At 41.2% G+C, this 24,629-nt stretch overlaps 1 protein-coding gene across 7 annotated transcripts in view; it reads left to right on the forward strand.

Annotated features, from left to right (window-relative positions):
• KLHL32 (kelch like family member 32) overlaps positions 1 to 24,629 on the forward strand; it is a 215,165-nt gene that overhangs the window by 26,661 nt on the left and 163,875 nt on the right. For all 7 annotated transcript variants that reach the window (XR_003999544.1, XM_030555980.1, XM_030555978.1 and 4 more), the window contains exons 2-3: positions 16,022 to 16,082; positions 18,574 to 18,754. Coding sequence is in view for 6 of the 7 variants with exons in the window: in XM_030555980.1 (XP_030411840.1) it covers positions 16,060 to 16,082; positions 18,574 to 18,754 (204 nt within the window). In the remaining variant the exon portion in view is untranslated. The remainder of the gene's footprint in view (positions 1 to 16,021; positions 16,083 to 18,573; positions 18,755 to 24,629) is intronic.

Below are 24,629 nucleotides of genomic sequence, written 5' to 3' on the forward strand. Positions count from 1 at the left end.
TTGCAGTTTCACACCAATGGTGTGAGAAATGGTTCTTGCTGAGCAAATGGCTTCCTTCATGACAATATTCATTTCTTTTATAACGATTTCTTTTATAAGGGAGGCAATTATTGCTAGTCTGAATATCGGATGAAAAGTGTAACTACAGTAGAACATATCAATGTTTTCATCTTTATATATGGATGTAATGTATCCTGTAATAAGAAAATTTCAGACACTGCATCACTCAGGGTCAGTGGCAACAAATTTGACCTTGATCCTTTCAACAATACTGTGCCTGTTCTTGGAAAGTCCAGGTTTTGGAAAACAAACAATCATAAAATTTCAATTGCAAAAGTTTTTCATGAACAAATATGTAGTAGTATTTTCCGGTTACCAGTATACTAGGTAAATGGTATTAGAAGTATTCTCTAGAAAATTTATACAAAAAAAAAATAAAATTGCTATTTGTACCAGTCTCTAGATCCTATAATATTTTACCAGTTTCTACCATAGCACAAAAAACTAAACAAATCATAATTAGGAAAAGAGTATAGGGAATGAGGGTGGAGAGAAATTCTTCTGGTGGAAAAATTCACTCTGGTGGGAAAATAGTCAGCTTTCCCTTACTCTGCAGCATAATGTGTACATTGTAGTAGTAGTGCTTTCTTATACAATTTCTTGTACCAAATTCCTTTTATACTTTAAGAAGCCTCACATCTCAACATAAAAAAAATCACTGCAATAGGCACTTGTAATTCAAAATAGAAATAAACTACTTCTCACCACATTTGCATCTCCACATACAGGAGAAATACATATTATACACACAAAAGCTATGTTAAAAGAACATAATTGTTAGGTTGCAAAGTTAAGCATGCAAAAGTTAAAAATCCCAGAATTAAGGTTGCTGGTGCAACCTTACTTCAGCCCTCTTTGTGCACATTCATTAGCGTGCAGCCTTTTATTGCCTGTGCCCTTTCTGATAGAAAAATAGTATGTCGTCATGTCATCTTAATTCTGGTATTTCCTAAATTTTGAGCGCTTGGTTTTGCAACCTTAATATGGTGTGTGTGTCTGTGTGTGTGATTTCCTAGCTGTTTAAAAAAGCAAACTGAAAAAAACAAATTCCATCATATGGCATCGTAACGAGACCCACATGGGTATCAGCAATGTTGGAAACTTTAAATTCACCACCAATTGCTAAAGGAGTAAATTATATCAGTTGTAGGTTGTCATCTATGTGGGTCAGCACTACAGGGCACTGAGAGACACACTTTACAAGTGGGTTCATAGATAATTGCTAACAGTAGGGTAATGGTGAGGTTCAGGAGTCCTGGTTTCCATTCCAGACTCTGTGGCTCAGATTCATCTGTCCATTTCCCCCTCAAACTTGACCCTCCAATATGTCCCTGTCTCAATCCTATCTCTTCCCCACCCATCTCCTCATCCCAGGCCCATTCTCCTCACCAAGCTAATCCCAGTCTCCACTCCTCAGGCTTTTCATCTCAGTCTGTCTCACTGTTCAACTAGTCCCAGGTTTTCCCCCTCCTGGCCTCCTTGTCTGCTCCCTGAGCCCGTCCAACGTTCTCTATAAGCTCCCAGTCCTAATCTCCTGTCTGTCTCCTCCTTGCTCCTCAGATGATCTCAGCACTCCCTCTTCACCAGTCAATTGGCCCCTAGTCCTCTTATCCGGCTTCCTCACTGGCTTTCATTCCCAGCATCCCCCTCCCTGCTCCCAGTCTTGCTCACCATGACTCCAGACTCCATCTTACCAATCTCCCTGTCCCAGTTTGCTTCTTTCCCTCTCCCAAGTCCAGTTTTTGTTCCCTCTGCATGCCCCCACTCCAAAAAAAAAATAAAATAAAAATTGATGAGCAACTAGCAGAAGACACACAAACTAGGGTGACCAGATGAGAAGAAGAAAATAGCAAGACACATGGGGCGCGGGGATCCCGCTGGTGGAGAAGAGAAAAAGAGTGCTGTCGGTAGAGCGAATTATCGGGACAAATTGCATCCTGACCAAAGATCAGACAAACACTTAAATAGCGGGACGGTCCCGATTTTAGCAGGATGTCTGGTCACCCTAACAAAAACAGACAGCAACAATTTTAAGTATATCAGAAGCCAGTTACCTGCCAAACAATTAGTGGGGCCACTGGATAATCAAGGTGATAAGGAGCACTCAAGGAAGACAAGGACATTGTGGAGAAGTTAAATTAATTCATTGCATTGTCTTCACTGCAGAGGATGTGAGGGGGATTTCCTACACCTGAGCCAGTCTTTTTAGGTGACAAATCTGAGGAACTGTCCCATAGTGAGATGTCAATAGAGAAGGTTTTGAAATACTGTAGTAATAAGTCACCAGGATCAGATGGTATTCACCCAAGTGTCCTGAAGGAACTCAAATATGAAATTGCAGAACTGACAACTGCGGTATGTAACTTATCCCTTAAATCAGCCTCTGTACCAAATGACTGGAATGTAGCTAATGTAATGCTGATTTTTAAAAAATGCTTCAGAGGTGATCCTGGCAATTACAAGCCAGTAAGCCTAACTCAGGGCTTGGCAACATTCGAAACTTTGAAGTGTGAGTGTGGTCCCAGCGCTGCACGTACTCCACCTCCTCATGGGGATTAGCTTGCAGCGCTGGGAGCCGCGCTCCCAGGGCTGCAGCACTGTTTACACTGGCGCTTTACAGTGCTGTATCTTGCAGCGCTTGGGGGTGTTTTTTTCACACCCCTGAGCGAGAAAGTTGCAGTGCTGTAAAGTGCCAGTGTAGCCAAGGCCTAAGTATCAGGCCAATTGGTTGAAAAGAACAGAAAGATCAGACACATAGATGAACATGATATGTTCTTGATTATTCCCCATGGCTTTTGTAATGGGAAATCACGTCTCACCAATCCATTGCAATTCTTTGAGGGGGTCAATATGCATATGGACAAGGGTGATCTAGTTGATACAGATACAGTGTACCTGGAGTTTCAGAAAGCCTTTGCAATGGTTCTTAATCCTATTAAGCAGTGATGAGATCAGAGGGAAGGTCCTCTCATAGATCAGTAACTAGTTAAAGGATACAAAACAAAGCATAGGAATAAATGGTCAGTTTTCACAATGAAAAGAGATAAATAGCAAGGTCCCCCAAGAATCTCTCCTGGGACCTGTCTAACATATTTATAGATTATCTGGAAAAAGGGGTTAACAGTGAAGTGGCAGAGTTTGCAAATACTCACTTACTCAAGATGGTTAAGTCCAAAGTTGACTGTGAAGAGTTACAGAGGGATCTCACAAATCTGGGTGACTAAGCCACAAAAGGGCACATGACATTCAATTTCACAAGTGCAAAGTAATGCACATTGGAAAACATAATCCCAGTTATACATATGAAATGATGATGTCTAAATTAGCTGATATCACTCAAGAAAGAGATCTTGGAGTGAAAATTTGATTGGGGTGTCCCTCCATATACAGGGAGAGGAAGTGTGGCCAAATGGTGCACACAGAATTAGCTTCTGCACAACAGAACCCATGGGAATCTGCTGAGAACTTGACTCCTGGCAGCACTGGCTCATGCAATGGGTAAGTAAGAGAAAGGGCAGAACCCCAGGTCGAAGGACAAACAGGGGATGAAGTAGGTGTGTGGGAGGAGGTGTGTGGGGGGACAGGAATCCCCCGCTCACATCCTCTAAAACATTTGAATTGGTGCTGTTGACATGTAGGAGCTGTGAGGGAATGGAGCATGCTCAATTGTTCTGTGAGGTTGGAACATGGGCTGTGCAGGAGGTATGAAAGGCTTGAGCATGCTCTCTAAGGATAGAATCTTAGATTTTAACATCTGAAAATCTAAGAAAGTTTCGACTCGGTATGTGTGAACCTCAGTTTTTTCCCTGGAGGCTTATAACTTGGCTACATTTGGGTGGATTTTCATAGGGAGGGCGACAGAGACATCCCTGACAGAGACACCCACTGCTAAATTTCAAGTCTCTCTTCCAAACATGGAGTCACTAGATATTTCCAAAAAAGAGGTTACCAGAATTTGTTAGCATGGGCAAAACAATGTGTTTTGTTCTAGCCTTGTTCTCAGAAACAGCTGAACCATTTTAGCTGAAAATTTCCACAAATATTCAACATGAAGCAGGTATAACATTTCAACCCAAATGGTTAAAGTCTAGCAAAGTTACAAGCAGCTGAAAACTGAGTCTTACAATGGTATGGGTCAGGTAACCTTAACAGGTGGTGCAATCAGCCCCACCTGTAATATAGACTTAATGTATCGGAAACCTATTATGAATCTACTAACAAAAAGGTACCCAACCCCCCCCCCCCAAAATCCAATAACCCAACCCTGCATAAAATACAGCTTCTTGTAGGACTCAGGGTCTAATGTTTAAAATAGGTAATCACATCTGGATGGACTTACCTGAGTAAAAGTGCTCAGATATCACAGTCGTGGGGGCTATGTAGGTACTTGTACGAGTGTTTCTGCAAAGGTTATGTCAGAGTTTAGGATGCCTTGCTGTAATTTTCAGTATCTTTACCACCAACCATAGGTGAAAAGGAAAAACTAAACGTAGTGTTAGCTAACTTTTGCATTCAGTGGGACAGTCTTCTCCCTCCCTTGGAGGCTTTATTTTATTGATCATCTTTGATTCGTATCTTCTTCTAATCTGCTTGAATGGCTTCTACTCCAGTCAGTAAACTTTGGAAACTGTTGCACCCTGTAAATTGTCACTAGTAAGGTCTTATTTGAATTGTGAGGTGATTGTCAAATAATTGTGGCTGAGTTACGGAAAAGACATGGAAAATTGCAGAAAAGTAATAATGGACCTTTATTAATTGCAATAATTTGGAAAAGCCGGGGAAGACATATTTAAGAGAAATTTGCTGGAACAATATAAACACAGCAGTCATAACTTAATACTTCAAACTTTTTTGATAGCCAGACATTTTCCTGCAACTATATTACAGTCATTAGTGCGTGGGGGTGACCAGCCTGAACCCCAGCCACTATCAGCGAGGCTAAATGGGATTTTACTGAACTAATAGGGGAAAAAAGTATGTTTCAAACCTCAAAATGTATACAAAATTGTGGACTGTGCAAAGTAAGCTAATTTAAAATCAAAATTGCAGTGGAAGTCTAATATTGCGTCAATATCAAATTATATAGGGGCTTAGTCATTACTTATTTTTGGATTACCATAGACCTAGAGCCCTAGTCATGGACCAGGACCCTGTTGTACTAGGCACTGTACAAACACACAACAAAAAGACAGTACCTGCCCCAAGGATCTTACAGTCTACGTATAGGACTAGACACGACAGATGGGGAATACAAGTAAATAATGAGACAGTGTTGGTCAGCATAATGGGCAGTGGTCTGTGCCCACCAAATACCTAACCATTGTCAAGTTTTTTTGTAGGGATCACCGTGAAGGAGAGTTTTGAGGCAGATAAAGGTGGATGGCTGAAGATGGATAACAAGGGCAGGGATTGGCAACCTTTGGCATGTGGACTGCCAGGATAAGCACCCTTGTGGGCCGGGCCAGTTTGTTTACCTGCCGTGTTGCAGGTTTGGCCGATCGTGGCTCCCACTGGCCACGGTTTGCCGCTCCAGGCCAATGGGGGCTGTGGGAAGCTGCAGCCAGCACATCCCTCTGCCCATGCCACTTCCCGCAGCCCTCATTGGCTTGGAGCAGTGAACTGTGGCCAGTGAGAGCCACGACTGGCTGAACCTGTGGACGTGGGTGCCAAAGGTTGCCAATCCTTGGTGTAGGGCATCATGGGAGAAAGCATAAGAGATGCATATTTGAAAATCTAGCAAATGAGGAGTGGATGCTGGCATCATGGTCAATCAGAAGAAAACTTCAGTAGCTAATGAGAGATCATAGGTAGTGGGGGGAATTGACTGTAAAGGGCCTGTAAAGTGAATACAGGAAGATTGTTTGATGGGAGAAAGAAGTGGGAGTAGGGTGACCAGATCACAACTGTAAAATATCGGGACATGTTTGGGTGCCGATGACCCTGCCCACAGTCCACCTGCTCCTCCTAGGCTCCATCCCCACTCTGCCCAGGTTCCACCCCCTCCTCACTTGGTCCACCACCCACCCCTCCTCACCTCCTGGCCTGCTGCATCTCTCCTCAATCCCCCACCCACCACTTGCCTCCTCTCCTCCCCTCCCACCTGCCACTTATCTCCTCACTCCCCTGCCAGAAACCCCCACCCCGAGAACCCTCGCTTGCTACTGGCTCCCCACTCGCCTACTCACCCCCCGCCACTCACCTAGTCATCCCTCCTGCTCGCCTCCTTACCTGATTATTGGGACAAATGGCATCCTGATCATATATCAATTGGGACGCAGGACAAAGGGTTAAATTTCAGGACAGTCCCGATTTTATCAGGATATCTGGTCACCCTAAGTGGGAGTCGATGGAGATATTCAAAGGGGGGTGGGAAGGTGTCGTGGTCAGTGATGGACTAGCAGAATGATCTTTGTTCTGAGTGGCTGTGAGTGGGTGAGATTGCATTTATCAAGGCAAGAGAAAAGGATGTTGCAATAAGGAAGATGTGATAAGAGCTTGGGGAAGAATTTTAGCTGTGTGAATGGACAGGAAAGACCATGTCTTTAAGATAATATGCAATTGGCAAGATTTAGACATAACCTGGTGCAATGACCAATAGAAAGGTCTGAGTCAATAATGATGCCTGAGTGACATGTAGAATGATAATGTTTTCCACTGTGATCTAGAGAGGAGGATGCAGGGATGGGATGGGAGGTGAAAGATTAGGAGCTGTATTTTAGCAATGTTTAGTTTGAGAGTAGCATTTGGTGATAGGTATTTGCAGTTTGTTTGTTTGTTTGACTAAGAATTTACAATGTGCAGTGTCTCTGAATGCAGAAAGAATCAAATAGTAGAAAACCACTTTGCTTACAAGCACCAAAAATACTCTTTTCAGCCTGCACCTGACCAAAAAACCTCTCCCCAAGCTTCTTCCAGGATCAGACATGGATTTCAGCTGCTCCTTCTCTTTCCAGCTCTCCCAATTTTTTGTATGTTTTGCCTCCCCTGACCCTCTAGTGGAATCCCCTGCTAATGTGGTAGGTTTCTGGGCGGGCTATTAGGCCTTGTTTTAGATGTGACCCCCATAAGATAGTTATATGAAACACTTAAGTGAAGGGTGCTTTCACTCCTAATCTCTAAGAGGTTTGTGATCCAAGCAGTCACCATTGCCTCTCAGCATAACAGAAGTAAAAAAAATAATTTTTTCCCCATTTTTACTCATAAGTGACTGTGAATCAGTACTTGAGCATAAAAAAAAAATACTAGTAGTAGCAGAGTTTCATCCTCCCACTTTCACTGCATGGGGTTTGTCTACAGGAGTGTCACTGGGTGGTCTCGAGCCCTCTCCAACCTCAGTCACCTATCACAACTAATCCAGGCTTTATAATAGTATATTTACAGTCAGTAGCCAGCCTCCCTACTTGCTTCGGGGGCAGGGTATACTAGTAGCAGCTGCCAGTCCTGGCCTACTTCTGCCTTCCTTCATGCTCCCTACTCTCCTCCCAGCATTTCCTTCCTGTTTGTTTATATAATCCTACCTGCTGGGGCTATTTCCACCCAATTAGCCCCTCAGCTGTATCTCCACTCAGATAATTGGCCTCCTCTGCTGACTGTCTGCCTTTCAATAAGAGCTCAATTAATATAAACTGGTAGGGATTTGAGTGACAGGGTGCTGAATTAGCTCCTCAGTCTGCACACCCTGTTACAAGCAGGATAAATGGATTTTTAACATGTTATATACCTGGTTAAGATGACTCCTAGTCCCCTCTGAGTTTCACCATAATTAGCCAATGTGTTAAAGGACATCTTGCCCTATGTACACTAGAATGTTAAAATGCCTTGGTGAGCATTTTTAAAAAAACACAACTTTTATCTTAGTCTAGACAAACTCTTGATGATCACTTGAAATAGAATCTTATAACATATTCTAGAGGAAGCCAAACATGTCATGTTTGGTGTGAACAACTATATTTAATGAAGATGAGCTGAGCTAACATCATCAGACTCTTTCAATTCACACTACTGAAATGTGAGGCCAAGGTTTACTTTGACTTTTTAATGTGTAAAAACCTCAAATTGACTTGTTTTCAGTAGGATTTTACCTTGTTATTAAGTGTTAGCTAGCATGATAAGAATGTGCCTTTTCCTTAGTGAGGATACATCTGTAGAGATCAGAGCAAACTCCCAGTTCAGGTAACTCCCAGATGTTTTGCTTTTGTATTTAGTCCAGGTAGAATGGAATCTTTGAAGTACACTCCATTCTACCTCCTGGAGGTATGTACAGTCATGAGGTATGATTCTGCCGCCCAGTGGCTATGCAAGGTCATTCCTAAACAGTGCACAGGCATGGAATAACAGCCACGGGCATTTACAGCCTCTTCTTTGATGGACTGATATATTTAAAATTAAAAAAAAAAGTTTTTTCTTAATACTGTGAATGGCAGAATTGCAGAGGTATTTTAAAATGCTTCGAGTGTGTCCCTCTGTCTCTCTTAAAGTATCCATTGAAATAAATACAATTCTGATACTGTAAAATTTAACTGTCTTTTTATTTTTGCTTCTGTGAGTAAAAAGAAGGGAGGAAATTTTCAGATACCTCTACTTTGAAACCAAGATTCAGCTTTTATATACAGGGTCAATTTACTTTACTTGTAAGCAGCCGCTTGAAATACTCAGTTACACAAGGCTATCTAGCTAATAAGAAATTCGGTTGTTTGTTTGTGATTGTAAGACAGAGAACTTGAAAATACTATTTACATATCAAACAGCTGTATTGTAAATATAGTAGTGCCATACAATCTAAACACCAAGAAACCTGTCTTCATGTACTGTACTATGAATCCTGAGTGAATACGTCATATAAACATTTGCTATATTCTCTCAGCACTGCATATTTTTCTTGTATCATACATCACTGTAAATAAAAGCAATTGCATCATATGTTGCTGTAAAAAGTAATTGCTGTGGAATTTTAAGGTAATCAATTAATGTCTTGGAGGTTCATGGGTCTTAGAAAACAAGGCTGATTTAATGTACTACAGAAATCATCAGTGGTATAGAATACACATCTTTTTTTTACGGGAGCTGGTAGTGATCCCTGTATCTAATTTCTCTAACGTTTTTTTTATAAAATATTATTGTGACATTTTACACTTTTAGAAGCTCTAGCCTCTCAATATTTGCAGCAGGCCTTTCAGATCTGTCAGGGAGAAAGACCTTGGGCCATAGAAGGGCCTTTTCTTTGTACAATTAAATTCTGATCAGATTTAGCTGAGTTATAAATAGTTAAAAATCATCATTTGCTTTCTTACACTTGCATTCCTCAGGAAAACTTTGGCAGCCTTACAAAATAACTAGACATGAGTATTCTAAAAAGCTGGCCCCATGCCAGCAGCAGAGAATTGAGAATGCCTGGGAGCTGCATGTGGGGGAGAGTTGCACTGGGGGAGTCTAGCCCAATGCCGTATGCTCCCTCTCAGGGCCAGGCTCTTCCCCCCACAAACTTCTGAGGAGGAAGGGGAAGAGCGAGAGAGGAGGGCCATGCCTGGCTCTCCCAACTATCTCTTGGACCCAGCAGTGTTTTTTCCCTACTCTAGCATAACAACCACCTCCTCCTACTGGGTGAAGTAGTTAGTTTTATTGTTCAAGTGATAGCAGTGTGTGCAACAGCAGTGAAAGTTCAGAATTCAAACTCTGCTGATGCATGATGAGGAAATTGTTACAGTTGCACATAATATAATGTATCTTTTTCCTTTAAAAAATTACAAGTCCCTAGAAATTACATACATTAAGAGACTATTACTTAGGTTGCAAAGTCAAGTTCTTGAAAGTTAAGAATGAGGTTTACAGTTGCCCTTGCAACCTTAATTCTGCACCCTTGTGCACATGCATCATAATATGCTCTTTAATTATGTGATCACATACTATTTTTTTCCACAGGACCCCTGCCTCATTCATTGCACAGGTGGGCAGAGTAAAGGTAGCCCGGATAACCATATACCTGCATCTTCTTAACTTTGACTGCTTGACTTTTCAATTTAAATAACATTTTTCACTGAGGGTTTTTTATACATAATGTATTAATCAGCAGTACACGGTTGCCTTAAGTAGACAAATTCATACAAAACCATGTTATGTATTATTTGTGGTGATTTTGTCACATTTCCCACTATTAGGTCTCAGCAACTCCACTAAGCACCTGGGGAAAGGGAGTCAATAGCTTGTCTGTTTAAAACAATCTCCACTCTCCTGCAGATTTACATTGCTCAGGTCTGGGTTTTAAATCACTGTATCTCTGAATTATCAAGGCCACTGCAAATAATTATGGCATGGCATGGCATGGCACAGTCAAAACTATAGTGGTATAGTCGAGAATAACCGTGGATTCATATTTATATGAAGTAAATACATTAAAGTTGTTGTTTGGAATAACTGTAGCCTGGTGAGCTTTGAGTTTATATTACATAGAAAAGCTCTACAAGCCTTCAGCCATCATTGATTCAGTTTCACGTACACAGATATACTTACTTGCTAGCCTGAGATAAAACAGATCTGAATAGTGTTTTGAACAAAATATGGTATGTACACACTCAGGCACTTGAGCCCTGATCCTGATAACACTTACAAACATAAGTAGCTTATAGGTATAAATGGTCCCATTGCACTAACAACTGGGGAATTGTTATTTAGCTGAGGCAAAGCAACCAAAGAAATTTTGCAGTATACAAATTATATTTAGTTGTGAAGAAAGCTGAAAGAATAAGATTAGAAGGAAAAACAACAAAAATCAGATCCTGCTGATACCAATGCTAATATTAAATCTTGGAATAAACAGAAATACATCCCCTCTTGTAAAGTATCCTGTGGAAGAGATGGAAATAAATGTAAACAAATTAGGCAAACATCAGTGCAGTTAGGCAATTCAAGTCCTATTGATTTCAGTACACTTGGATGCATTCTTTATAAGCACTGACTGTGGCTTTGGTGATAAAAGCAATATGTTTATGCCAGATTTTTGCTGTTCTTACTCCACATTAACCTTGTTTAAAGGAAAATATTTTTTTTAATAAGAGCAGAAGGATTCAGCCCTTTGATATTATTCTGGAAACATGAGTACATTTTGGATATCATAGTAATGTTTCTAAAGCTATGTTAATGGACCTTTTATACTTGAGAATAAATGTTGAGGGGTGGGAGACAAACCATTTAAAAGGATACTAGCAATTTAAAATTATAATTTGTAAACAAACAATTTTTAACTCCATCAGTAATAGCAGGTTATTGCAAGTTAAAACAATATTTAAAATCTTAAATCACAGTGATACAGCATGGGATGTCACAGGCAGCTTCCTGTGCTCACACAGAGCAGCATCAGCCTTAATCTTACCTCAGCGCCTGTAGTTACACCAAGAGGAAAAAAGTGTCAAAATATAACATCTTTTAAAAATCTTATCTGGAACTCAAAACACTAATATGTATTAATCATATGGTTTTCAGATGATTATAGTTATAGAACAGACTTAAGGTTGTTTTGAGTACCTTGACTACACACTTTCATTTCTTTAACTTTTTTTTAGTTTTGAATTTCCTGGGTTTACAATGATTTTTGGGAAAATTATAGCATCCCTTTCATGTTTTTTCCCCTAACCTAATGTTCTCCCAACCTTTTATCTTCATCTTTGGTTAGTTTTTGTTTGGGAATTTTAACACTGGCCTGTTTTATGCACTAACCACAATAATGAAGGAATGACAGAGAAAAAACAAAGTGTTAATTCAATGTAACAGGAATAAGATAACTAATGTAACAATAGATTTAAAAGAGTCAAATCTCAAAGAAATTGCACATGGAACAGGACAAAGGCAAGGATTTTCTATAGATACTGTGTCTAACATCTAAATTTGAAGCTAGTGTTTTCCATTTGGCCTATTATTTTCCAGTCAATCTTTCCAACACAATGGAATATTCTCCTAGAGCATTGAGATTTAAGTCACATGATGACTTTTGGTTTAAGCGGAAAACTTTATCCCAGAACTCATAAACTAATCCTTTAAATGAATTTAGTAATTTGAGGCAGTTAAATAGAACAGACAATATTAAGTTTTCAACCTGTTGCCGGCAGATAACTGCCTGAGGCCAAGCAACAGCGGGGGGGTCCGTCGCCTGGTGTGCCGCGCCAATAAACACACCAGGGTGGAGAAGCAAACCAAGTTTATTTGAGATCTCAAAGCGGTGCAGGGAGATTGACTCAGATTAAGCACACCTAAAACAAGCAGTCTGTTCCTTTATATCCATGAGAACTTTTCTCACTGACTAGCAATCCCCCGTTTCCCCTCCCTCTTTCTCCTTCCTCCCCCTGTAGCAATTACGTAAGCGCAGGTGCATTAAGTAATCTTGGCCGTGGCAGCTCGTTAGTAAGTTTTCTTTCTGCAAGTTATCTTGTCCTTCTGTTAAAGGTGCACAGGCCTCATTATTTCTGCTTTAGACCAGTTAGAACTGTTGCAACTGATAACGGCTGTTACACCTGGCCTTTTAGGTCGATTAAAGTTCAAACATGGAGGGACTCTTGTCTGCTGAGGCCTAAAACCAGGAAGGCTCCATACTCTTGTGGCCTTCCACCCTCCCGAGTTACGTAGGGTTATGCTTAGTGACAGCAACAAACCTTTGTAATGCTTAGCATTTCCTTATGTGTCAAGGAATGTTAGGTTATGTAACGATGAGACGATATCAAATGCTAAAACTCTTAATATAAGAGGTTTTTAAATGTGTAAGTATCAATGATGTCCAGGTTTTAAAAGTGTTAGTTTGGAATGCATGTTGAATAAAAGGATTGTACCTGAATTATAGAGAATAAACTCTACAAATTCTAGATTATATGCTAATCCAGGACAGTAAATTTGAGCTGAAAATACAAAGGTGTGTGTACATGTAGGCAGCTTTAAGGAGACAGTGGAAAATAAATTCCAATCAAAACTTAATTTACCTTAAAATGTATTTAAGGCTATTTCAAAATACCCATCAGCAACTATGTAGCAATACCGACAACAAAAAAGATTCAGGAAATGTTTTATGACAAATAGATTCCTTACTAGGCATATTAATACAAAACTCTGAGTCATGATTCATTTAAGCTGCAATACAGGAATGTATTTCCCACTGCGCAAGTGCAGAATTCAGAAGCAGTGCAAAGGCTGGGGGCAGAGCCAGCTCTAGGTGTTTTGCCGCCCCAAGCAAAAAAAAAACCCCTCCCCCATGGTTTTGTTTTGTTTTTTATTTTTGGCTTTTACGTATGTTTGCCCTTTGCAGATTTTTGTTGTTGTTGATATTCAAATGTAGGATCCAGTTTTGAAGGACTTTTTCACAATAGTCATTAGCATTGCATAAGTAATTTATTGTCGGCCATGTACTTGGATCCGATCCTATGTCAGTCTCTCTACCGTCCAATAATTGTTCTTCAGTTTTAGATTTGGATAACAGTTCTTCGTTTCTGGACTCTTCAGCTGAAGAATTAAATCTTTGGATTATGATTGTTCGTCTTTATCAGTTGATAAAAATAATCTTTGGTTCGATTGGTCTTCATCAGATGATGAATAATCACTTTCAATGCATTGTTTAGAGCTTTCTCCTGGATTGTCGACTTTTTAAAAATACTTATTTAGAAAAACTATCTCATACTTCAAATCTTTTTTGCTGTTTCTCTCTCTGTTGGCAGTAGGCAGCACCGGAAAGTCATTTTCGTTTTTGTCCCAGCTTTTTAGCTCTATAACCACTGGCACTTACGCAACACAGAAATTGGCGCGAATGGTGCCGATAGGATGGCACAGTATACACAAGTAATCGTGATTCCTGATTTAATTAATAACCGTTAACGTTTACACATTTATGGACGTTCACATTATGAGTGAACATGTCATGACGTGACACACAATTTTTTTCATGTACGCTCCTATCGCACTGTTGGAGATTTTTTTGATTTTCACGTATTATTATTATTTTTTTTGTACATTGGTGGATTTTTCCCGAAAAAAAAGGATGTCCGGAATGCTGCCCCTGGAAATGTGCCGCCCCAAGCATGTGCTTGCTTTGCTGGTGCTTAGAGCTGGTCCTGTCTGGGGGGGACTCAGGGATAATGGAGGAGCTGAGGGAGAGAGAAGTAATTGCTGGGAAGGAGCCTGGGTGTGAAATTGGAGGGTTGTTGGATATGGGTGGAAGAAGTATGGAATGGGGTTTTTTGGACAGGGAGGGATTGTTAGGGATCCTCCACCATGAAGACCCTAACAGACCCGTAGCCTTTCTCATTGTCATCCACTCCTGCTTGTCCCCATATGTCCCTGCACCCCCATTCAGCTGCACCTTCCCCCCATGAGGCCCTGCATCCCCACCTTCCTGTTCCCATGTGGCCTGGCACCCCCACTCAGCCCATGTCCATGCCCATGTGTCCCTGTACCTCCACTCTCATTCAGCCCCTGTCCATGTCTGTGACCCCCCCCCCCCACAGCAGCCCCATGTGCCCCCACTGTCTGCATACACACCCCTGTATGCCATTCCTCCTGACTTGGCCTCATGAGTAGAGTGCTGTGAGGAAGGCAACTTCTTTTTCCCCCTGTTCACAGCTGGGGCTGGCCCAGGAGTGGCTGTTCTTTTCTGACACCACAGAGGTCCCTGGTGGCAAATGGTGTAACTGCAGCAACTTTCCTGCAGAGTGTATTTTCTGTGGGGAAAAAAGTTATGCATGACCCATGAATTCTGCACATGCACAGTGGTGCAGAATTCCCCCAGAAGTAGCTATTGGAAGAAGAACAATGTGCTATCTGTACTAGTTTGCCAAAGTTTGGAAGTGGTTCTCTATCTATTGTAATGTACTTAGATGCCTCAGTTCAAGCTGTCATATAAATTATGTTTATTATAGTTACACCTCAAGGTGTTTTTAAAGTAATAGGTTGTCATATAGAGGATGGTGATCAGTTTTGTTCTCTCTGAGGGTAGGACAAGAATAAGTAGTTTAGTTTACAGCGAGGGAGATCTAGGTTGGATATTAGAAAAGCTTTCCAGCTATAAATTTAGTTAAGCACTGGAATTGGTTATCTAGGAGGTTGTGGAATCCCCATCATTGGAGGGTTTTAAGAACAGGCTAGACAAAACACCTGTCAAGGATGATTTAGGTAGACTCAATCCTGCCTCATGTTGTTCCTTCCAACTCTACATGTCTATGATTCTGTGGCTATAAATTGAAGAGCAGGATGAAGATTATATGTAGTCTACAAGTCAATAACATTCTCATCTCATCATATTTGTTTGGTTTATTTCTGTACAGGTTTATATTGGCGATAAGTGTTTTGGGTTTTTTTTTGTTCGTGTGTGGGTTGTTTTTTTTTTACTTTGACAGCCAATACTTCAGTGTTTTGTTATGGTAGAGTGAGTTAGTCAGTGAGCTTTTACAATCATAAATAACTAATTTGCAATTACACACATGGTGGGAGGTGGTGGAAAGTAATACCGCTCTGAATAGAGGGTAGTGCAGAGCCCCACTGACCTTGGGAGGAACTTTAGGATGGATTGAGTCTGTGGATGTGTAATCCATCCATAGCTGTCTAGTGCGCTGGGATAATATGCACATTGCACTATTCTAAGTGTCCCTGCCTGCCAGCCAACTCTGCAGGCTAGTATTGAGGGTCTGCATTGCCTCCCCACCTTGTTTGGGTAATATGCCTCCCTAGTGTCAGGGAAGGAGCATGCCTGTGACTGCAGTTGTCACTTGGGCTTATGTGGGAAGTGCTGGGAAAGAAAAGAGGGGAGGAAGTTGTCTCTAGGCCAGAGTCAATCTAGCCAATAATGTTTTGTGACGAGGATGGACAAAAAATGTTGCATTTGAGTTTGGCCTCCTAAAAGTTTTGACCTTTAAGGTTAAGGTTGCCTTTGCTTCAAATTTTAATATACCTTCTCTCTGTCTGTCTTAGCCGTAATGTTTTCTTCTTCCTCCACAAGATTTTAAGTATTGAGATTCTGAAGAACAAACGTGAAGGATGCCATCTGAGAGGTGCCTCAGGTATGTACTTTAAAGCCATGCAGGATGTCATTATCATTTAGCATGGTGTTTACTGAAGTATTAGTCAGCATTAACGAAAGCATTCATTTAACACCTGGATCTCCAAATTATAACCTGGAAAAGATTACTGTAAGTGTTGCTTTTGCCATTATCACTAACAACATGAAGCATGCATGAGACAGTAGTAATTTACTCGAACCCCACAATCCTCTTCAATTCCCTGTTGTTGTTTCTCTTTATGTCCTTAGGAATTTGGAATTTGTCTGTGGGCATTTGCACTGCCAGTGCATACCCAAAGTGTAGACAAAGACAACCCTGGAGTCAACGAGATTTTGCACTGGTGCAGCCATAATGGTGGCTGTCTATTTGTTTGCTGTGATTGGGGCACTTTCCCAATGGCTGTCTATAAGGGGGCTGCAAATCATTTTTATTCATGCACTTCCTCTTCCTTCCCTTCCAAAGTTCTCATTTCTATTTTTCCTTATCCATCTGATGCATCAATCTGCTGTCTCTTGTTTATGCTTCTTACTGGCTACTTTACTTAAGCCAACACCAGAAGATTCCCTCACACGTGGGGGAGAATGAACTGCCTACCTCTACTATGCTTATGGCCACTTTGCACTCAGAGAATGGTACAAAATGGCACAGTGTTCCTGTGAATCAGTGCTCTCATGTTTATAACTTTCAGTTGAAACTGCCCATGATGAACATGAAGATGTATATACCATGCAACTATGTAAGTATGTGGTTGTAATCAGAAAAATTACTAAAAGTTGACATTGGTGCGTTACAAATATTTGCTCCCTCTGATTCCAACTCTGCTGAGTTTACGGACAAAATCAGTGTTTTGTTCCTGTTAGAAATGCCAAAGGAGGATGCACATGACCAAACTGTCTTCTATTGTTCCTCAAGCATCAGTAACAGAATTGCTGGTTTTGCTTTGGTTCTGGGTTCCTTATTGTTGGTGCTGAAGAATGAACCTGAAAAAACACAGTTGGATTTTTTTTTTCAGTTATCAAGTTGAACTTATAGCACTGACTGCTTAAAATAATAAATCTTTACTTGACTTAGTGAATTTGCTATGGAGTTACAGAAAGGAAATAAATGTAAAACAGCAAGAAATCGCTTTTACAGGATTGTCTTTCCTGACAACTGTATTTTATTGTATATAAATAGGATTCCACAAGCAGAATAGTCAGAAATTATTTTGCACTTGTTTCTTTGGTGTGCAACTGAATAAAGGATTAGCCCCTCAGCTGGTATAAATTCATATATAATTCACATAATTTAGCCCAGCAGAGGATTTGGCCAGTTGTATGTGGATTTTTTTTCTTTCTCCATTCCATGTATTAATTTTTATATACATATGATGAGGTTGTCCTTTCAGTTTCCTGGAGTGAAGGAGACTTGGATCAGGCAGATTTAGGCAGGGAAGCACAGAAGCTCAGGGACTATCCGCTCCATGGCTTTGTCCAAACAGCAGGGATTTAGAGGAGATGCTTTTTGCAAAAGCACCTGTATTGGTCCCTATTACCATGTAAGAGTCACCTGAGCCCTTAACACAAACCACCAAGTAGCCACCTGACAACTTTAAGTTACAGCCATTCTGAGTTGGGTTTAATGAAGCAACCTAAAGGTGAAAGTCTCTAGTCTATTATTAATTTCTCAGCCATCTAGCCCCTACTTATTTGTTTTAAAATATGCCCATATTTTAAAGTGAAAATGTAGCAAAAGTTGATATCAGATGGCTAATTATTGGTTGAAACCACTTTTACAATATTACCAAGGAATAATGGAATACTAAGTTCTCTTGCTTTGACACCTTAAATTGCAGGTATTATCTGAAAAGTAATAGTAAAAAAAAAAATTGAATGTTCTGATATCACAGATCTGCTGCTTGTGAGGCTTCAGAATAATATCTGCTTTTTTTTAGTGACAATTTTAACTAATTGGAACTATTTTTACCTCCATTAGTTCAGCTAAACCAGCATAGCTAAGGAAAAATGAGTTGGAATCTCTTTTCTGGCTTGCACAGAATCAGCAGAATTCTTTACGAAGTGCTAGTAGTAGAAACTGCTGTTGGTGATAATACGTGAAGCAGACCATGTGTAGAGTTGGTTACATGAATGTTCAATATTCCTTTCTACTAATATATTAATTTAGGCCACTTTGGTTGTTTTTCTGTTCCCTGTGAGAAGATGATAAAGCCCTAAACTTTTGTACTTCTCTTACTTAATACTTGTGTAAATCAGGACACTGAACCCAACTGTGGAGTAAAGGAGAAAAGAATCAGGGCCCTTTAGTTGTAAATCTAACACATTTTCTGCCCTAAATAAGACTAAACTACGTGAAACTTTTCCTGTACTAAACATATCACATAAAGTGTCTCTCTGTCTGAGAAACCAGAAATGTTGATCAGCATTAATTACTGAGCCTCGGAGATGGGTCTTATATTTGTTGACAGAATCTCTTTGTTTCCTTCATTTTTCAGTATTCAAGAAACGCTGACAGGTCAGAGGCTTTGCCAATCCAGTTCACATAATGATGCTGTCTTGGCAGCTCTGAATCAACAAAGAAGTGATGGTATACTCTGTGACATCACCCTAATTGCAGAAGAACAGAAATTCCATGCCCATAAGGCAGTACTTGCAGCATGCAGTGATTATTTCCGAGTAAGTTTAACTCTGCATTTTCGTTCCCTTATAAAATCACTAAGAAATATGATGTAACTTCAAGGAAAAAAATGGTTGCAGGTTCCATGCTGAGCAAGTTACAATTTAAATGTAGGTCTTTGAAAAGAATGAGATATATGTTTTTTGTAATGCACATACTGTACTTTAATTGCATATCATACTATTAAAATATCCATAATTTTTGTAAGTGTGAATATTTGCAATTTTTTTTCTAATTAGGAGTATAATTTAGTTTTTGTCTTTAATATGGAATCTGGACTTTTTAAGAATGTTCTTTTAACAGAGCTATAGGGGTTTGTGTCTGTAATTTCCTAGGTTTTAAAAAAAAGCAAACTGAAAAAGTGGGAATTCCATTATGTGGCATCGTATTAGAACATAAGAGCTACCATACTGGGTCAGTATGGCCCATGTTGCCCAGGATCCTGTCTCTAACAGTGGCCCATAGCAGAGCTTCATGGGGGAGTGTAGAGAACAGGGCAATTATAGAGTGATCCACTCCTGTCTTCCATTCCTGGGTTCTGATAGTTAGAGGTTTAGGGTTGGCTCGAGCATGGAGTTGCATCTCTGAGGTCCATCAATGACTATTAGCCAAGATGCTATTTTCCATGAACTTATCTAATTCTCTTTTGAGGCTAGTTATACTTTTGGCCATTATAATTTCCCATGTCAATGAGTTCCAGAGGTTAGTTGTGAGTTGTGTGAAAAAGTACTTCCTCTTGTTTGTATTAAACTGCTGCTTATTAATTTCATCGGATGACCCCTTTTTTGGTATTATGGATAACAACCCTCTATTCACTCTTTCCATGCCATTCATACTTTTATATAGCGGCGTTATGATATTTTGTGTCTTATTTTCTATTCCTTTGGTAATAATTCCTAACATTCTGTAAACTTTTTTTTTTTTAAACTACTGTTGTGCATTAAGGAGACATTTTCATAGAACTATCCCTGGTGACTCCAAGATCGTCTTTGTATGGTAACAGCTAATTTAGAACTCATCACTGTATATGTACAGGGATTGACAACCTTTGGCATGCAGCCCACCAGGGTAAGCCCCCTGGTGGGCCAGGCTGGTTTGTCTACTGGCTGTTTCTGCAGATTCGGCCAGTTGTGGCTCCCACTGGCTGCGATTTGCCATCCCAGGCCAATGGAGCCTGCGGGAAGGGCAGCCAGCACATCCCTCGGCCTGTGCCGCTTCCCGCAGCCCCCATTGGCCTGGGAGCTGCGGAACCCACAGATGCGGCAGGTAAACAAAGCCAGGGGCTTACCTTGGCGGTCCGCAGGCCAAAGATTGCCTATCCCTGAGTTAGTATTTTTTCCAATGTGCACTACTTTGCACTTAGCAATGTTGAATTTAATCTGTCATTTTGTTGTCTGGTCTCACCTAGTTTTGTGAGACCCCTTAGAAACTCCTTGCAGTCTGCTTTGAACTTTGATATCTTGAATAATTTTGTGTCATCTGCAAACTTTGCCACTTCACTGTTCACTCCCTTTTCCAGATGATTAATGAGCACGTTGATGCCTACATGGATCATCATGAAGGTTTGAACCTCTAGATCTACAGCAAAGACCTATGCCGCTTGCGCTAAAGGAGTAAATAATAGCAATAGTAGGTTGTCATCTTCTATGTGAACCATCACTAAAGGGGGATATGACACTTTACCAGAGGGTTTCTCATATATTTGCTGACAGCAGTGGCATGTTGAGACTTGGGACATTTTTGAAGTTCCTTTCCAGCCTTTGTAGGGGAGTTTACACTACTGGACCACTTCTGCCTTGTTTGGATCACTTCTGCCCTGCTCGTCTAGTCTGTCCCTGTCTCTTTCCTTCCCCTGGCTCCTTGTCCCAGCACAATTCTTCTCACCTAGCTAGTCTCAAACTCCCTGTCCCAGAAGGGCCGCCCAGAGGATTCAGGGGGCCTAGGGTCTTTGGCGTCGGGGGGCCCCCGCTTCAGCAGTAATTTGGCGGCAGGAGGTCCTTACGCTCTGGGACCCGCCACTGAAGTGCCCCGAGGACCTGCGGCAGGCGCCCCCCGCCGCTGAAGTGCTGCCAAACACCCGGCACTTCGGCAGTGCGTCCCGCTTCGGCGGTAATTCGGCAGTGGGGGGTCCTTCCACTCCGGAGCAGAAGGACCCCCCGCCGCCAAAGACCGAGAGTGGAAGAAGCTCCAGGGGCCTGGGCCCCATGAGAGTTTTCCAGGGTCCCTGGAGCGAGTGAAGGACCCCGCTCCAGGGGCTCTGAAAAACTCTTGTGGGGGCCCCAGCAGGGCCCGGGGCCTGGGGCAAATTGCCCCACTTGTCCTGCCCTCTGGGCGGCCCTGTGTCCCAGTCTTGTCACCATTCCCAGTCCTCTCTTTCCAGGTCCTCACCTGATTTCTCTCCTTTTCCCTATTGCCAGACACCCCATTCATGTTCCTCATGCCCGCTGGTATGTTTCCCTTCTTATGCTCCATGTGCAATATCTACATCTCCCTCCTTCTCTGACTCTTTTACCCAGTCTCTTTGCCCAGCCAGTTTGTTCTTCAGTTGCTTGTCAGATCTCCCTTTCCTTGCCACACTGATTCCCAATCTCCTCACCCACTGCCAGACTGTGGTCCTAATCTCTCCCAAGCCCCACAGGGTCCATGGCCCCTGTTAACTCCCCCTAAGCCTGCTGCAAGTCCAGCTCTTGTCCACTCTTCATTCAAACCAAGCAGCTTCCTCCTCCCATGCTCCCTCTGCGTAGCTGGGGGCTTATTCAAAGCACAGTTGAGACAGGCTCCCTGCTCACAGTTCAGGTGGTCACCCCCAGCATGTTCTGCAGCAGCCCGCAGTTGCAGGAAAAATCCTGCTCAGCCCCAGGCTGCAGCATGCACACTGTGGCTGGAATCTTCTGGGAATTTAGCTGTGAAGTTCTAGTAAGCCATTACTGAGCATATGTGAACTGTGCTTCCTCTCTCCACCCCCAAAGGCTTAAAACTTGGCAACACTGGGTGGATTTTTATGGGGATTACCCCTCTGCCAAATTTAAAGCCCATGCTCCAAAGCATTGGGGTACTAGAGCTTTTCACAGAAAACATAAGAACAGATGTACCGGGTCAGACCAAAGGTCCATCTATTCCAGTATCCTGTCTATCGACAGTGGCCAATGGAAGTGAACCTAACAGGCAATGATCAACTGATCTCTCTCCTGCCATCCATCTCCATTCTCTGACAAACAGAGGCTAGGGACACCATTCCTTACCCATCCTGGCTAATAGCCATTTATGGACTTAACCACCATGAATTTATCCAATTCCCTTTTAAACGCTGTTATAGTCCTAGCCTTCACAACCTCCCCAGGTAGGGAGTTCCACAAGTTGCCTGTGAGCTGCATGAGAACTACTTCCTTTTATTTGTTTTAAACCTGCTGCCTATTAATTTCATTCGGTGACTCCTAGTTCTTGTATTATGGGAATAAGTAAATAACTTTTCATTATCCACTTTCTCCACATCACTCATGATTTTATATCTCTATCATATCCCCCCCTTAGTCTACTCTTTTCCAAGCTGAAGAGTCCTAGCCTCTTTAATCTTTCCTCATATGGGACCCTCTCCAAACCCCTAATCATATTAGTTGCTAATTTTCTGAAACTTTTCTAGTGCCAGTAAATCTTTTTTGAGATTAGGCGACCACATCTGTATGCAGTATTCGAGATATGTGCGTACCATGGATTTATATAAGGGCAATAATATATTCTCAGTCTTATACTCTATCCCCTTTTTAATGTTTCCTAACATCCTGTTCGCTTTTTTGGCCGCCTCTGCACACTGCGTGCACATCTTCAGAGAACTATCCACGATGACGCCAAGATCTTTTTCCTGACTCGTTGTAGCTAAATTACCCCCAATCATATTGTATGTATAGTTGGGGTTACTTTTTCCAATGTACATTACTTTACATTTATCCACATTAAATTTCATTTGCCATTTTGTTGCCCAATCACTTAGTTTTGTGAGATCTTTTTGAAGTTCTTCACAATCTGCTTTGGTCTTAACTATCTTGAGCAGTTTAGTATCATCTGCAAACTTTGCCACCTCACTGTTTACCCCTTTCTCCAGATCATTTATGAATAAGTTCAATAGGATTGGTCCTAGGACTGACCCTTGGGAACACCACTAGTTACCCCTCTCCATTCTGAGAATTTGCCATTTATTCCTACCCTTTGTTCCCTGTCTTTTAACCAGTTCTCAATCCATGAAAGGACCTTCCCTTTCATCCCATGACAGCTTAATTTACCTAAGAGCCTTTGGTGAGGGACCTTGTCAAAGGCTTTCTGGAAATCTAAGTACACTACGTCCACTGGATCCCCCTTATCCACATCCCCTTCAAAGAACTCTAATAGATTAGTAAGATACGATTTCCCTTTACAGAAACCATGTTGATTATTGCTCAACAGTTTGTTTTTCTATGTGTCCGACAATTTTATTCTTAACTATTGTTTCGACTAATTTGCCCAGTACGAATGTTAGACTTACCGGTCTGTAATTCCTGGGATTACCTCTAGAACCCTTTTTAAATATTGGCGTTACATTAGCTATGTACCAGTCATTGGGTACCAAAGCCGATTTAAAGGACAGGTTACAAACCTAAGTTAATAGTTCCGCAACTTCACATCTGAATTTTTTCAAAACTCTTGGGTGAATGCTCTGATCCTGGTGACTTGTTTTTGTTGAGTTTATCAATTAATTCCAAAACCTCCTCTAGTGACACTTCAATCTGTGACAGTTCCTCAGATTTGTCACCTACAAAAGCCGGCTCAGGTTTGGGAATCTCCCTAACGTCCTCAGCCGTGAAAACTGAAGCAAAGAATCCATTTAGTTTCTCTGCAATGACTTTATCGTCTTAAAGCGCTCCTTTTGTATCTTGATTATCAAGGGGCCCCACTGGTTGTTTAGCAGGCTTCTTGCTTCTGATATACTTAAAAAACATTTTATTACCTCTGGAGTTTTTGGCTAGCTGTTCGTCAAACTCCTCTTTGATTTTTCTTATTACACTCTTGCACTTAATTTGGCAGTGTTTATGCTTCTTTCTATTTGCCTCCCTAGAATTTGACTTCCACTTTTTAAAGGAAGTCTTTTTATCTCTTGCTGCTTCTTTTACATGGTTGTTAAGCCATGGTGGCTCTTTTTTAGTTCTTTTACTGTGTTTTTTAAATTTGGGGTATACATTGAAGTTGGGCCTCTATTATGGTGTCTTTAAAAAGCTCCCATGCAGCTTGCAGGGATTTCACTCTAGTCACTGTACCTTTTAACTTTTGTTTAACAAACTCCCTCATTTTTGCATAGTTCCTCCTTTTGAAATTAAATGCCACAGTGTTGGGATGTTCTTCCCACCACAGGAATGTTTAATGCTTTTGTATTATGGTCATTATTTCCAAGCGGTCCTTTTATAGTTACCTCTTGGACCAACTCCTGTGCTCCACTCAGGATTAAACCTAAAGTTGCCTCTCCCCTTGTGGGTTCCCGTACCAGCTGCTCCATGAAGCAGTCATTTAAAGTATCGAGAAATTTTTATCTCTGCATTTCGTCCTGAATTGAAATGTTCCCGGTCAATATGGGGATAATTGAAATCCCCCACTATTATTGAGTTCTTAATTTTGATAGCCTCTCTAATTTCCCTTAGCATTTCATCATCACCATCACTGTCCTGGTCAGGTTGTTGATAATAGATCCCTAATGTTATATTTTTATTAGAGCATGAAATTTCTATCCATAGAGATTCTATGGAACATGTGGATTTGCTTAAGATTTTTACTTCATTTGATTCTACATTTTCTTTCACATATAGTGCCGCTCCCTGTCCTGCATGACACGTTCTGTCCTTCCGATATATT

Source organism: Gopherus evgoodei, chromosome 3, assembly GCF_007399415.2.
Source record: "Gopherus evgoodei ecotype Sinaloan lineage chromosome 3, rGopEvg1_v1.p, whole genome shotgun sequence".
Lineage (NCBI taxonomy): Eukaryota > Metazoa > Chordata > Testudines > Testudinidae > Gopherus > Gopherus evgoodei.